The sequence below is a fragment of the Phoca vitulina genome, unplaced genomic scaffold (genome assembly GCF_004348235.1).
Source record: "Phoca vitulina isolate PV1807 unplaced genomic scaffold, GSC_HSeal_1.0 scaffold12, whole genome shotgun sequence".
Lineage (NCBI taxonomy): Eukaryota > Metazoa > Chordata > Mammalia > Carnivora > Phocidae > Phoca > Phoca vitulina.
In genome coordinates, this window is record NW_022589715.1 from 26,726,971 (window position 1) to 26,742,260 (window position 15,290).

The 15,290-nt window shown below is 38.1% G+C and overlaps 1 protein-coding gene across 1 annotated transcript in view; it reads left to right on the forward strand.

Moving 5' to 3' along the window:
* GFPT1 (glutamine--fructose-6-phosphate transaminase 1) overlaps positions 1–15,290 on the forward strand; it is a 53,134-nt gene that overhangs the window by 6,871 nt on the left and 30,973 nt on the right. Inside the window, exons 2-5 of the mRNA XM_032410813.1 lie at positions 5,425–5,532; positions 7,900–8,007; positions 12,887–13,012; positions 14,402–14,460. Coding sequence (XP_032266704.1) covers positions 5,425–5,532; positions 7,900–8,007; positions 12,887–13,012; positions 14,402–14,460 — 401 coding nt within the window. The remainder of the gene's footprint in view (positions 1–5,424; positions 5,533–7,899; positions 8,008–12,886; positions 13,013–14,401; positions 14,461–15,290) is intronic.

Below are 15,290 nucleotides of genomic sequence, written 5' to 3' on the forward strand. Positions count from 1 at the left end.
GCAGATGGATTTTGATTCAGAAACTAAAATTTACAGAATGAATTTGAACACTTATCACTGATAAATTACAATGTCTGAGGTCTCAAAATATTGAAGTTGTCAAGGGAAAAATATGTAAAAGTATTCTTATATACAAGGACATAAATTCAACCAGGCATATGATCTTTAATAATTTAATTAGTCAGCTAAGTTGCATTCAGTTTTCATTTCAGGAAGGTTTAATGGCCTTTCAACCAAGTGTGTGTATGATCCAGGTCATGTCTGAATATTTTGTTAGGCAAAGTGCTCATTATTGCTTTCATGTTGTTGAATTTAAGTTGCAGTTTTCCAAGAATGATGCCTGTAGGAGCAAACATCTGCATCATTTAGGGAGATATTTACTTCAAGAATATTCCATTAATAAGAAAACTTATATCCTGGAAGCTTGTGGTGATGTAGAAGTGGAAAATCTCCTGTGCTCCGTACAGCTACTGTGTGTGGTATTGGAGCAGTTAACCCAAGAGCTGCAGAGAGCTGATTTTTAGGCTTTTAGCAGTTAACCTAAAGCAGAGCTGTTTATGGGAGGTTTGAGAAGACAAGTCAAAGACCTAAAATGGGGTTCATTCTAGTGATTTCTACTCTAATAAGCACCATTTTGAGTTACGAATGCCTCCCTTGTGAACATGCCCTGCATGCCTGATTGGCTGGTTATTTGCCATTATATTTTCCCAGCTACCCCATGAACACACATAACCCACTAATCTTATTAGGTGCACTGTTTAGGGGTCACGGGTCAACAGTCTTGGCAAGGGGCTGGTCTGTTAAATTGACAGGTTCAGTCTCTTCTTTATCTCTCATTTCTCTAAGCAAGGATGGTTTAGATTTATCCTCTTCCCCCTCCCCCCCCCCCCCCCCCGTTTTTTCTTCACCCAACTCTGTTACTTTTTCTTAGAAAACTTCTCTACATAGGTTGTCCTTTTCTTCCTTTCAATTCCTGTCTGGTTATATAGGGAGAAATGTTGCTCCAACTTCTTCCTCTGTTCCTCCTCTTCTTTTCTTTGTTCCAAGAGTGAACCAAAAAATGACAGGGATGATTATAGATAATAGTAGTGCTTCCTCTCAAGGAAAAGGCAGGTTTTGAGTTGGAACATGATATATGGTATTTTATTGAATCTAAGATCCCACTGATTGGGAAATGCACCATTATTTTATAGATCAAAAAGAAAGAGAATATGAGTCTTAAAATCAACACTGTCAATATCTGAAAAAGTATTCTGAAGATGCTTTCAGAATATGATAGGCTAGATGATCTAATTATCTTTACCAGTGACAATTTTAACATCACTAATAAGGGACCTATGGACAATATAAAATGCATACATACATTGTGAATAATTCTTGCTTCCATACTTTAACCTAACTCAATCAAGTCTTTAGATCTATCTTCCAGTCTACAGGAAATAGAAGGAATAGAGGAATTGGTTAGACTATACTGTGTGGAAACAGTTAGACATAGCCGGAAGGTGAGACATTCAACAAGAAAATTGGCCTCAGCTTGCCAGTAAGTCAGTGTCTTGGGGAAAACAGGGCAGTAGGGGAGAGACCATTCTGGATTCAAAGAGACTTTTGAGACATAGCAATCAAATGTGAGGTATGATCCTTTATTATATCCTAGAATGAACAAATCAGCTGTAAAGGACTTTATAATAGGGAAATTTTATTTTATTTTTTTAAAGATTTATTTATTATTTGAGAGAGAGAGTGAGCGAGTACAAGCGTGAGCAGGCGGGGGGTGGGCAGAGGGAGAGGGAGAAGCAGGCCCCTCACGAAGCAGGGAGCCTAACGGGGGGCTCAAGCCCAGGATCATGACCTGAGCTGGTGGCAGATGCTTACCTGACTGAGCCACCCAGGTGCCCCAGGGAAATTTTAAATATGAACATTGTATCAGGTGGTGGTAGCATTATCTTCTTAGGTATGATAATAATGCAATTTTGTGGAGCGCCTGAGTGGCTCAGCCGAAGCGTCTGCCTTCGGCTCAGGTCATGGTCCCAGGGTCCTGGGATCGAGCCCCACGTTGGGCTCCCTGCTCAGTGGAGAGCCTGCTTCTCACTCTCCCTCTGCCTGCCACTCTCTCTTAAATAAAATCTTGAAAAAAAAAATGCAATTTTGCAGAAAAATGTCTTCAAATTTTATATGTTACTTTGGTTTTATTCTTAACAGAATACAATTGACCCTTGAACAACATGGGGCTTGGGGTGCCTACCCTCACCCCCCTGCAGTGGAAAATCCGAGTGTAACTTTTGACTCCCCCAAAACTTAACTACTCATAGCCATGTGTTGACTGGAAAGCTCACCAATAATATAAAGCTCAACCAAAAAGATTAATACATGTTTTGTGTGTTACATGTATTATATACTGTATTCTTACAAAAGCTAGAGAAAAGAAAATGTTATTAGGAAAATCATAAGGAAGAGAAATACATTTACAACACTGTACTGTATTTATGGAAGAATTCACACATAAGTGGACTTGTGCGGTTCAAACCTGTGTTCAAGGGTCAACTGTACTCTGAAAATAATAAGGCTCTTCACCAGGTTTCCAATTTTAATTTGGTAGATACACTGTACACAGAACAAAATCATGTAAATGTTGTAACAAAGAAATGAGCCCCAGAAGTGTAGTGTGTATAGGTATTTAAAAAATGTCAAATTCAGCTGGAATAGTTCTAAAGCAATCAGAAGAATTTTCAGAAACTACAGAACATCTAGCAGGCAAGGACTGTAGATGTCCTCAAATGTCAGGCAATATGTCGCCCTTGTGCTGTCACTTTCCACTTCCTAGTAATACGTGTTGCTGATCAATCATGGCTTTCCTTCCTGTTTAGGAAATGGGGCCACTGGATCAATGTTTTCTACAGCCACTACCAATTAATAACTTGGTACTTGCTGTGAAACCTATTTTACCGCCTCTCAGTCAAACCCATTCATTTTGCAGAGGGGAAGCCGAGGCAGGGTGGTATGGTGGAAGGTTTGAGGACATACATGAGTTAAAAGAGTCACAGGATTTCTTCAGTGCCAGAGTACTTTATGAGCTAACAGATGTTTAGTGTGAATTTTATTAGTTTCTCAAATAGTTACCATTTTAGAAGTTTGTTTGGAGTTGGGTATTTAGAAGATCCCTTTCGCCATGAAATGATACTCAGGATCTCAAGAGCAGCACACTAAGCTAGTGTAAACCAGAGATTGAAGTTAGAAACAGTATCAAAGTTGAATGCTATTACTGAGTTCCATGTATTGGATATCGTGAATTTAATATTGCATCACTCTGAATTTTCTTTTAAAAAAATGTGTTGAGTCTCTAATTTGTCTTAAGAACAGTTGGTTTTATATCAGCATTTAAATTGACTTTTTAAAAATTGTTATTCACTTATTATATTTAATCTTTAATTCTCCATATGTATTACTTGTACCATCATAATTACATTTCTTAAAAAAAGAGAGATGACTTAGTAGTGAGTTTTCTGGTTTGTGCTGCATTATTGGGATTTGGCAACTCTGGATTTCCTCTTCAGGATTTCCTAGAGCCCCTCAGATGGCAAACAGTTCCTAGCAGTGTAATGTGTTTTATTGTTTAGTGACTTTCAAATGAGCTTGATTGTATCCTCCTTTAGCAGATTATTTAGCTGATGCTCATCACTGTGGTAGAGAGTAGACTAGTTGAGAATCAGTGTTTCATTAGATCATTTATATTACAGTCTTATTTTGGGAGAAGATTCATCTTCTGTGAATTCATTTAATCTGTATCAAATGCCAGTGACCCGTGGTGGGGGAAAGTGTAGACCACAGAGAAGTTTCATTTATAGTCGGGTTATTAGTTGAGTTCATTTTCCAGATATTTATTAAGGCGTAGCAGTGACAATAGGAACTGCAGCCCTCATGCAGGGTTGTGGTGCTGTGCAAGTGACGTGCTTGTACGTGATAACTTAAAAAAATCTTTACAAATGTAAGGCTTTAAAAAAAAAATGAATGGGGCCACCTGGGTGGCTCAGTTGGCTGAGCGACTGACCCTTGGTTTTGGCTCAGGTTGTGATCTCATCGGTTGTGGGATTGAGTCCTTCGTGGGGCTCCACACTCAGCGGGGAGTCGGCTTGAAGATTCTCTCCCCGATTCTCCCCCCACTTACTCGTGTGCTTGCTCTCTCTCAAATAAATAAAATCTTTAAAAAATAAATATATGCACAAAATACAGGATTTCTATAGTGTTTGGTCTCATACTGCCTTTTTTGGGAAAGTTCAGACAGTTGTTTTCATTTTGTTTTGGATTGTAGTGTTAAATGTGGAGTTCCTTTTTTTTTTTCTGAAGAGCATGATAGTTTATCTGAAAAAACTGCACTGTATCAATCATGGTGATCATGCACATGATGGCTTTTTGTTGGATATTGACATTATGGTATTTTTTTTTTTTAAGAATTTACTTATGAGAGAAAGAGAGAGTGAGCATGCACATGCACGAGCAGGGAGGAGAGGGAGAAGCAGGCTCCCCACTGAGCAGGGAGCCCAATGTGGGGCTCGATCCCAGGACTCTGGGATTATGACCTGAGCCGAAGGCAGATGCTTAACAACTGAGCCACCCAGGCGCCCCATGCTGCTGTTTTTAAAATGTGGATTTCCTTTACCTGTGTTCTGCCTGTTTGCTTTTCTGGTTCAGTTCACATTGTAGTACTAGTCCTTTTATTCTAGTTTTGCTTTTCCAAATAAGTGCTCCTTTTTTATGAATTCTCAATAGATGTTAACATTTATCATAATAGTTGTTTATCTTTTGGTAGTATCTGGTGAACAAATGATTCATCCAACAAATGCCATTTTCCCTTACGAGGATTATATAAATATTTTAGTCCATTTTCCCCTATTATTAAATTATTTTGGTTGTATTTTTCACATCATTAATATTTATTTATGTTTATTCTTACATGTTACTGATACCATAATCATTGGAAATAAGAATAACTATTCCATCTGCCTAGTTTTGTAGGGTCCGTGTGTTGCTTAAAATACTTATTTCAGAAAATGTTTTCCTTTAAACAGTGCTCAGTACATAAGACATAAACCACAAATTTGTTGATTGGTTAATTTTTGAAGTTAAATTTTACTTGACAAAGTGGCAGTGATGGAAGATATGTGACTAGCCTTATAAGCTTCTTTGCAAACGCTAAACATTTATTTTGACAGTTTTGCTTCAGTCTTTTATACTAAGGAGAAATACCCCTTTGTAAAAGTTTCACCACCTTTAAATAATTTGAAGTGATAATTTTTCTTTTTTAAAGATGACTCTAGCTTCATATTTCTGCACATCTTAGACATAATTATGCAAATTAGGATTTTTTCATAATTATGTCAATTTTGCTTCATTAGTCGTATTTTTTATTAAATATTTGTTCATTTGCAGGTATATTTGCTTACTTAAACTACCATGTTCCTCGCACAAGACGAGAAATCTTGGAGACCCTAATCAAAGGCCTTCAGAGACTGGAGTACAGAGGATATGATTCTGCTGGTATTTCCTTTTAAAAAAATATAAGTTTTGCATGATTCTTGAATCTAAATAAAGAGGTTTTTTGTATGTTTTGGTTGACTCGATTCTTTAGTAATATCTGTTTTGAGTAAACCTAAAACAAGAATTTTTGTCCTTTGTCATGTTTAAAGGGTTTATACATATAATTTCAGTAGTATTACCATTTCTACTACTTCTTAAGGATATTTGCCTTTGTTAAGAATGTTAACTGTAAAAACATAAATCACCTGGGGCATTCTCATGGTAGAACACAGTTCTTGAAGGCCTTATTTTATAAATTATCTTTTTTCTTTCCTGTAATTTCTTTTTCTCCAAGGATTCCCTGATGTTGGCATATACACTTAACCTGAGATTCTTCTACCTTAAATAAATGACAAAGCAAATAAAAATAACTTTTTGTCAACTTTGTGTTCTACTCTGGCTCCTTTCCTTAACTGTGTCAGGTGTCCCCGCGACCGCCCTTGGTTCCGGTGACTCCCGAGGACGACTGAGCATATAGTGGAACTCATAGCTATGATTTATTACAATAAAAGAATACAAAGCAAAATCAGCAAAGGGAAATGGTGCATGGGGTGAAGTCTGGAGGATAATGAGGCACAAGCTTCTGAGAGTTCTCTCCAGTGGAGTGACACAGTGTGTGCTTAATTCCCCAGCCAGTTGTGACAATGTGTGTGAAATGTATATCAGAGAAGCTCATTAGTCACTCAGTGCCCACGCTTTTATTGGAGGCCAGTCACATAGACACCCTCTGCCTAATGCGTACCAAAATTCTAGACTCCCAGAATGGAAGCACATGTTCAGCATAAGCCACATTGTTTGCACAGTTAGGTGCAGTAAGCCATTCTTAATCAGTTAGGTAACCGTCCTGAAATCCAAGTTCCCAGACGCCAACCAGGGGCCAACTTTGCAAGCAGACCTTTCTAAGGAAAGTGGTGTCAGGCTTGCTCTGTTAAGTCTTTATTCTTGATATGGCCAAATGTAATAGGCGTTTGTTTTGTATGACTTTCCTCGGTTAATAGAAAGTGAACTCTTCAGCTCGTTTGTTCTTAAAATTCTCTCCTTCCTTAGCTTCTCTGACAACACATACTCTCTTCCTAACATGCTGATTCTTTTCTGTCTGCTTTGAGGGTTCCTTTTCTTCCACTTTTTGCTTAAATATTAATGTTCTTTCAAGATTGTTTCCTAGGCCCATTTTTCTTACTTTGTATCTTCATGGGTGAGCTCTGACTTCATCAAGCTCCTATATGTCGGTGACTTACAACCCACATGAATTTCCAAGCCGCAGACCTGTATTTCCAACTGCCCCTTAGAAATTTCTTCCTGGAGAAACCATGATACTGTGAACTTTGCACATCCAGAACTGAACTGAATACACTCCCCATTCTGTTCTTTCTGTGTTCCTTTATTCAGCAATCATTCAACAAGTGAGCCTAGGAGGTATCCTGGACTCAGGCTGCATTCTCACATTGCATCCAGACAGTTCTACCCGCAATATCACTGATCTCTGTCTTCATCACCACCGTTTGGTTCACGGCCTCCTCATTTTTGCTTGGCTATAGCTAGATCTTTTTTTTTTTAAAGATTTTATTTATTAGAGAGAGAGAGACAGCGAGAGCAGGAACACAAGCAGGGGGAGTGAGAGAGGGAGAAGCAGGCTTCCCGCTGAGCAGGGAGCCCGATGTGGGACTCGATCCCAGGACCCTGGGATCATGACCTGAGCTGAAGGCAGACGCTTAACGACTGAGCCACCCAGGCGCCCCTATAGCTAGATCTTCTGACAGCTGGTTTCTTCTTCTCTTTCTCCCCTTCAGTCTGTACTCTGTTTCCAAAGAGAGTTTTCGAAACATTTTTGCCATGTGATTTCTTGATTTGAAACTACTCAGTGCTTTTCCAGTACCTTCAGGTCACTTTTTCAAATTCTTTAGGAACTTTAGAATTTTGAGAAGTGTGTTTCCTGATGTTCCTTCCTTCTTCCCCTTCTGAAGTGGGTGCTGACCTTCTGTGTTTCTCCATTGTGCTCCAGTTGCCACCCAACCTGTAGGACTTGTTTTTCTTTTTAAACCTGTCACACTTTTATTATAACTCAAACCCACACTGTATTGTAATTATTTTTTCCCTGTCTTCTGAATAGACTGTTAGAAATTTGAGGGAAACAATGGAGTTATTTTCATTTTTGTTTCTAGCAGCTATCGTGTTTCTTGACGTATAATAATAAGTTATCAGTAAATGTGAATTGATGAACAAATGAATTAATTAGATGAAAAAATAATTTTTAATTAAAATTTTTGCCTCACGATGATAATCTAAGTAAGTTTCTAAATCTTGCTTTTCTGCCTCTCGATGATTTAGGTGTGGGAGTTGATGGTGGCAATGACAAGGATTGGGAAGCTAATGCCTGCAAGATCCAGCTCATTAAGAAGAAAGGGAAAGTCAAGGCACTGGATGAAGAAGTTCACAGTAATGTACTTAGTTTGAATTTTGTCCCCCCTCCCCTCCCTTTGCTTCCTTCTCCCTTCCCTACCAAATTCTCTTTCTTCCCATATTTTGGGGTCCATTTTAAGTATAGTGGTATTTAAAGTTGAGGGGAGGGAAGAAAGGTAGTTTTGTTATTGTCTCTACTAGTGTACCATGTACCTTAGTTTCAGAAATGACCATATTAACTAGGGAAGGAAAATAGGTACATTGTGTTCATAGCAAGCTCAGTATCCTAAAATGAAGTAAACACCATTCCTGAGGAAGGACCTTTCATAGGACAAAAGGTATTTTTAGTGGTGCCCTTATTCTAGTGTCTTCACTTGGTTGTCTTCACTTTGGAGTAAATGCCTCCTTTGGACATGTAGTCAGTCTAGATGACTGTTTTTAGTAGATCTGATATAATCAGGTAAGTGTCATGTTTTTCCTTCAGGATTTTCTTTCCTGTCATAAAGTAGTTGTCCAGAGATACATGCTTCATTAAAGAAGATATACTTCTCAGTATTTAGTTCATAACATTATGCTTATACATTTTAATTTGTCACAGGAAACTTAAAAACAAAAGCTTTGAAGTAAATTGACTGGAAAAAAAAAAAAAACATTAAAAAAAAATTTTCCACAGGGGCGCCTGGGTGGCTCAGTCGGTTAAGTGTCTGATTCTTGATTTCGGCTCAGGTTGTGATCTTAGGGTCATGAGATCGAGCCCTGCATCAGGCTCCGTGCTGGATGTGGAATCTGCTTAAGATTCTTTCTCTCCCTCTGCCCCTACCCCACTCTGTCTCTCAAAAAAAAAAAATCTTCCACAAAACCCAGGAAACAGGTGTTTTTATGTACCTGCTCAAATGGATGCCACTGTAATCATGGTAAAGGAGTGCAGGTAGAAGAGGAAAATGATGGACTTAGTCACTTTTTTTTTTTTTTCCACATAAGCTGAATGTTTAGCTTTGTAGTACTTGCTGAACATACTTGATCAATACTTATTTTGCATGGATCGTGGGTAAGATTAGCTTAGGGATGAGGCAGGCACCCAAATAACTATACCTCAAAAACTGTAGTATAAATATTCGACCTACTGTGTGTACTGCATCCTGTATACCAGGCTGATTATAGTAGTTTCCGTAGGTGAGAATAAACAAGTTGCTTAAGGATGCAGGGGAGAGCTAGTTCCCGCTTGGGGTTGGGGTTGGAGAGACTTGGTATACGGAAGGAATGGCTGCTGATTCCATTTGGGCTGTCAAGGTGAGAAGGGAGGACCTCCTGAGTAGAATAGCACGGGCAAAGATAAGAATAGGGAAGCCAGCTTTGGTAGAATGGTGGGTAGTCCTTTTACTCTGCATTGTTGGTAGATGAGTGTGGGAGGCTAGAAGACAGACTGTAACCAGAATCACCATCTTTGCATATCAACATATTGAAACATGCCGCCTCCTGAAGGAAAGTCAAGAAGGGAGTCAAGAAATGGGAACTTGCAGACATTACTGGTAAATTTGTCATAAATCACTTTGAAGAGAAAGCTGGCAGTGTCTAAATGGGAGGTGCCTGTACCCTGTGACCCACCGCTTCCATTCTTGGGTATCTCCTTGAAAGAAGCTATGGACAAGGAGATGTGACAACAAGATTCGTTGCAGCAAAATGTAGAAACAACCTAAATGTCTACCAGTAAGAGAAGGGAGATTTAAGAAAACACAAAAGAATACTAGCATTTGTGAACACATGTTAGTGTATTAGATGTTTAGAGGCACAGGTGGGCAAGCTCTCCATCACCTTGAGAACCCCCTGGGGAGGAATGGCATGAGGCCAGGGCATAGGGGAGGCATCAGCTGCCTCCTTTTATTTTAGGTCTTAGAATCTGAAGCACGAAATGGTTAGATGTTCACATCTGTTAACTCTGGGTGTGGGTATTTGGATGTTTGTGGTGTTCACTTTATCACTCCTAGTAAGTTTCAGTGTTTGACCTGTTAAGACTTCCTTTGAAGGAAGTCATCAAAGAAAAGGCCATGATATTGGTTATTGGTAACTTCTGACTTAGATGGTACTAGCTAACATTTATTGTTGCTTTCTGTGTCCTAGGCACTCTACTAAGTGCCTTACTAGTCCTCAGTATAACCCATGAAGTGGGTATTATCATCCTCATTTTGCAGATGAGGAGATTGAAACACAGGAGTAAGTACTGTCCAGAGGAAGAGGTGCTGTCATTAGATGGTGTCGGCAGTAAAGGCAGTGAAGTTTGGGGACAAAGGAAGGCTGCTATTTGTAACAAAAATTTAAGATTTTTAAAATATTTTATATCATAAGATTTAAAGCATGAACTTTAGGAAGGGTCAAGGATTGGGAGTCATGATATATCTATAAAACATGAAATATTTGTTAGAAATATGCTTATTGTCATAGTAATGATTTTTTATTAGGCTTTAGATAATTTTCTTTTGGCAACAGTGAAATAGGTATGATAATTACTGTGAATTTGAATTGGATTCAGTCTGTAGACTCTTGTTATTTTCTTCAGTGTTGCTTGCCAGCATGGCCACGGGGTGGGGGTGGGGGTGGGGGGTGGGTGCCTTGATTATAATTAGCCTAATAACAAAGTAGTCAGATGTTTTCATTGCTTGCATTAGCCTGTTGTGATAAACAGTAATACTTTACTTTTCTGGAGGTTATTTATCAGGTAACCTTAGTTATTCAGGACACAGTTAAGCCAGGAAAGAATACATTGATGATTTTATCTGTTGGTTGATTGAGCCATCCAACAAAAATTTGAATAACTGCCCTATATAGCTTATTGCTTGGGATTCAAAGATAATAAGGCAAGTTGCTGCTTTTGTAGAACTTAAATCCTGGTAGAAGCCAGGTTGACACATGTCATAAATGTTACAATAGTACAGCAGAGTATACCATTGTGGTTTTAATTTCCGGCTCTGGAGTCAGCCGGACTTGGGGTCACATCCTATTTCTGCTTCCTATTGGGCCTAGGGAAGGCCCTCTTAGAACCTCAGTTTCTTTATCTATAAAATGGGGACAAGAGTACCTAACAGAGCCTTGTAAAGATTCAGTAACAAAATGAATATTTCTTAAATACTCTGTTCCAGCCATTGTGCCAGGTCCTGGTGACACAATAGAGAACAAGATAGGCAAACTCTCTGGCCTGATGGAGCTTACTGTCTAGTGAGGGCCAGACAACAAATATATAACGTTAGTTAGTGATTAGTGCTATGAAGAGAAACTATAGTAGAGGTGCCATGTAAGCAGAGAATGCATTATTGTCTGAAGGGGGAAATTTTAGGCAGAGGGAACACCCAAGTGCAAAGACTCTATGTGGGCATGGCCTTACAGCTTATAGCTGAAAGTCAGTGGGCTAGAGCACAGTAAGTGAGGGGGAGAGTGCAGGAGATGAGCTGGAGAGGAGACTGAGGACGAGGTCATGTAGGGTCTTCAGAAAGATGGATTTTACTTCATGTGCCATGTGAAGCCATTGGGAAGGTTTTGCATTAGGGAATTGACATGATTTAATGGGATCATTTGGTTAGTGTGCAAAGACTAGATTGTACAGAAGGAAGGTTGGACATTGGGAGACCAGTCAGGATTCTGTTGAAGTAGTTTAGTTGATGGTTGCTTGGGTCATACTGTTAGGGATAGGGCAATGAGAAGTCTTAAGTCCTAGCATCAGGTAAGTTCTCAGTAAATCCTGGGTGTTGTTATTTGCAAAAGGTGTGTTGAGGGCTTTAAGGGGTGATGGGCGAGGTGGGGGAGTGAGAATGTAAAGGCAGCTGGGGCCAGATGGTGGAGGGCCTCGTACCCACAGAAAGGCACTGGGGCTTTATCTTGTGAGAAAATGGCTCTCTGGCTCTATGTGAGAATTTGAGGATCTTTTTATAAATCCCCGTGAGCAGGATTAAGATGATTCATATGGGTAGCTAGGAATGCAAACCACTTTTTAAGCAATGGGCATCTGTTCAAGGATTTTAAGCATTGTGTTTTGATCACATTTATGTGTTAGAATGATGTCTGATTAGCCAGTATAAAAACCATAAAGACTGTGCTAAAATAAAACGCAGGGACTTTCCTATTTGAGACTTCTGAGCAGTTTGCTCTTCTTAATTTAGGCCTAATTCTCATAGGCTTGGTTATCTGGTTTCTTTGCCAAATGAATTTTATATTTAGGAAATCAGAAGGGGGGCATTACTAGTAAATACTAGAACTGCCTTTTTTTTCCTTCGGAAAAAGCAGGAAGAGATAGCTTATAGGGAAAAGGAATCAGAATAGCTGCTTTTCAAGATAAAGGAACATCCTTTATATAACCCCATACTTTCATGGTGTTCTATTCTCAAAGACTATTCTTTGATTTTAGAAGCTCTCCATAATTGCAGTTTATATTGTGAGATATGTTTACATTCACTGAGGACCAAAGAAATTGCAGTCATAAGGTTGTATGGCACTGAGAATGTGAATTTATTTTTACATGTTTAGTTAAAGCAGTACTGATTTTTTTTCAAGTCAGAGATTAAATATAGATTAAAAAAATCACATTAACTTTTTTTGTCCATAATCCTTCAGTTTGAAAATTATCAAGTCTTCAGAAAAGTGGAAAGAATAGTGCATTAACCACCCATATACTTCATCTAGTTTTACCAGTTCTTAGTACTTTATCACATTTGCTTTATCTCCCTGGTTGTTATTGGATTCATTTGCCCTAAATATTTGAGCTGCATTAACTCCTGAATCTTTTAATTACTATTTTGAATATGGCTGATCGTCAGTTTCAATAATTGTATATTTCAGGTGAGCAGCACTGTAATAATTATATTTAAATATACCTTCTCGCGTTATCTCTACAGCGTGATTTAGTAATGGAATTTTTCATATTCTTCAGAACAACAGGATATGGACTTGGATATAGAATTTGATGTACACCTTGGAATAGCGCATACCCGTTGGGCAACACATGGAGAACCCAATCCTGTCAATAGCCATCCCCAGCGCTCTGATAAAAATAATGGTATGGACACATTCTACATGCTTTGGAATGATTGTAGAGGGGTCAATAATGGGAGAAGAATGAAGGCTCTTATGCTTTTGTTCTTTTAATTTTTTTAATCTGGAAAGTTTCAGACATATTCACAAGTAGAGAGTATGTAGAACCAGATGTGTCTGTCACCCAGCTTTAACATTTATTAATACATAGTCCATTATATTCTCTATAACCCCTCCACCCAGATTATTTTGGAAGCTCTCCCTTTGTCTCCTTTTTCCTTGCAGATTACTGTGGTGTTTGTCCTGTAGGTTTCCCTACAGTCTAGATCTTGCTAATTGTATGCATCCATGGTATCATTACCATGTTTCTCCATCTCTTCTCTTTACTATAGATTGGTATGGTATTGATTTACATCTGGAGGTATATGATGTTTGGGCATTTTTCTTTTTGTATTATTAGTGGCCATAGATGATCATTGCCAACATTAATTATTTCTTTAGGGGTTTGTAAAATGGTGATAGTCAAATACTCTCATTCCTTTTTCACTTATCTCACATACTTCTATAAAGAGAAACTTCTCCATATCTAACTGCTTAGTTACCTAGACTTAAAGATTATGTATAGGAAAGGCAGGATAAATGTTTGATTTTTTTTCCACTTTATTTACCATTTTTCAAAAATGAAGTGGTTCTAATGTTCTAAGATGAACGAGTTTCTTTTATTATTATAAACTCATGGATTTAAAATATTGCATTTATATTTTTCAGTTATTTAATCAAAAAAGATGAAAATTATCCCACTCCATATGTATTTGATTTAGGAATACTGTTTTAACATCAGTTTATCTGACATGTTAAGAATTATCTGGACCTCACCTAAGTAAATTTCACTATAAATCTGAATAACTGGTTTTTCTTATTCTTTAACTTCAGTTCTTAAACTCGTTTAATGTAAATCAGGTAATTGTTTTAGTTTGAAAGTCTTTCACTTTAAACTTAGGAAATTTTTATGCATAAAAATGAATGAACAAAGAAGCGAGAGTAATAGTTATATAATTCAGCCTTCTTGTTTTGCAAATGAAGAAACAGGCCCAGGAAATTTGCCCCTTTCATATGGTGACATTGGGTTTAGTAGTTTAGCCACAAATGAAGTTGATGTCTCTAGACCCCAGTTTATTATATTTCCCCTCTATGTCCACGTCCCCAGCACTGTGTGCTTCCACTAAACCACATAAATAATGCTGCTGATCTACCCGAGGATGATCTGATAATGAAAAGTAGAAGATACTTGATTATACTTGGAATTATAACATGTGACAAATTTTTTGACTTGAGAAAAATCTGACAGTACTGGCTATTTATAATGTTTACCAGCCTATAATTTTTTGTCATCAATAATTTTTATCTCTTTTAGAATTTATTGTTATTCACAATGGCATTATCACCAACTACAAAGACTTGAAAAAGTTTTTGGTAAGTAAAGTGACCCAAAAAGACACAGGCTTTGAGAAAGTTCTAATGAAAGCAGTGAAGTGGTTTGTTGAAATGTGCAGCACCATCTAGGTATGATCAAATAATGGTTACAAGGGTATGTGGTTTACTGGACTTGTCTTTGTTGACAGTGAAATAGTTTTGTTTCTTATGTGAATAGGAAATAATTATTGGCTTTATTATAAATGACCCCAAAACTCGAATAAAATTGGAATTTGGGGTGGGGAGGACATCTTTTGCATTGTGAGAGACCTTATCATTTTTAAAAGATTCTGGGATACATAAGAAGAATTAGGACAGATTAAATGAAGTTTCTCTGCCCTAAATAGCCATGTACTATATAGTAATAGTCATAGTGATGACCTTCATGAGTGCCTCTTGGGGCTGTCCAATGGAAATTTCTGCGGCGCTGGGAGCCTGTATCTGTGCTGTCCAGTATAGTAGCCAACACCCACCTGTGGTTATTGGTCTGCTGTGACTGAGCAACTAAATTTGAAATTTTATTTCATTTTAATCAGTTTAAATTTATTTTTATTTTTTTAAATTAAATTTTTAAAGATTCTATTTTTATTTTTTTAAGATTTTTTATTTATTTGTCAGAGACAGCGAGAGAGGGAACATAAGCGGGAGAGTGGGAGAGGGAGAAGTGGGCTTCCCGCGGAGCAGGGAGCCCGATGCGGGGCTCGATCCCAGGACCCTGGGATCATGACCTGAGCCGAAGGCAGACGCTTAACGACTGAGCCACCCAGGAGCCCCTAAAGATTCTATTTTTAAATAATCTCTGCAGCCAATGTGGGGCTCAAACTTACAAC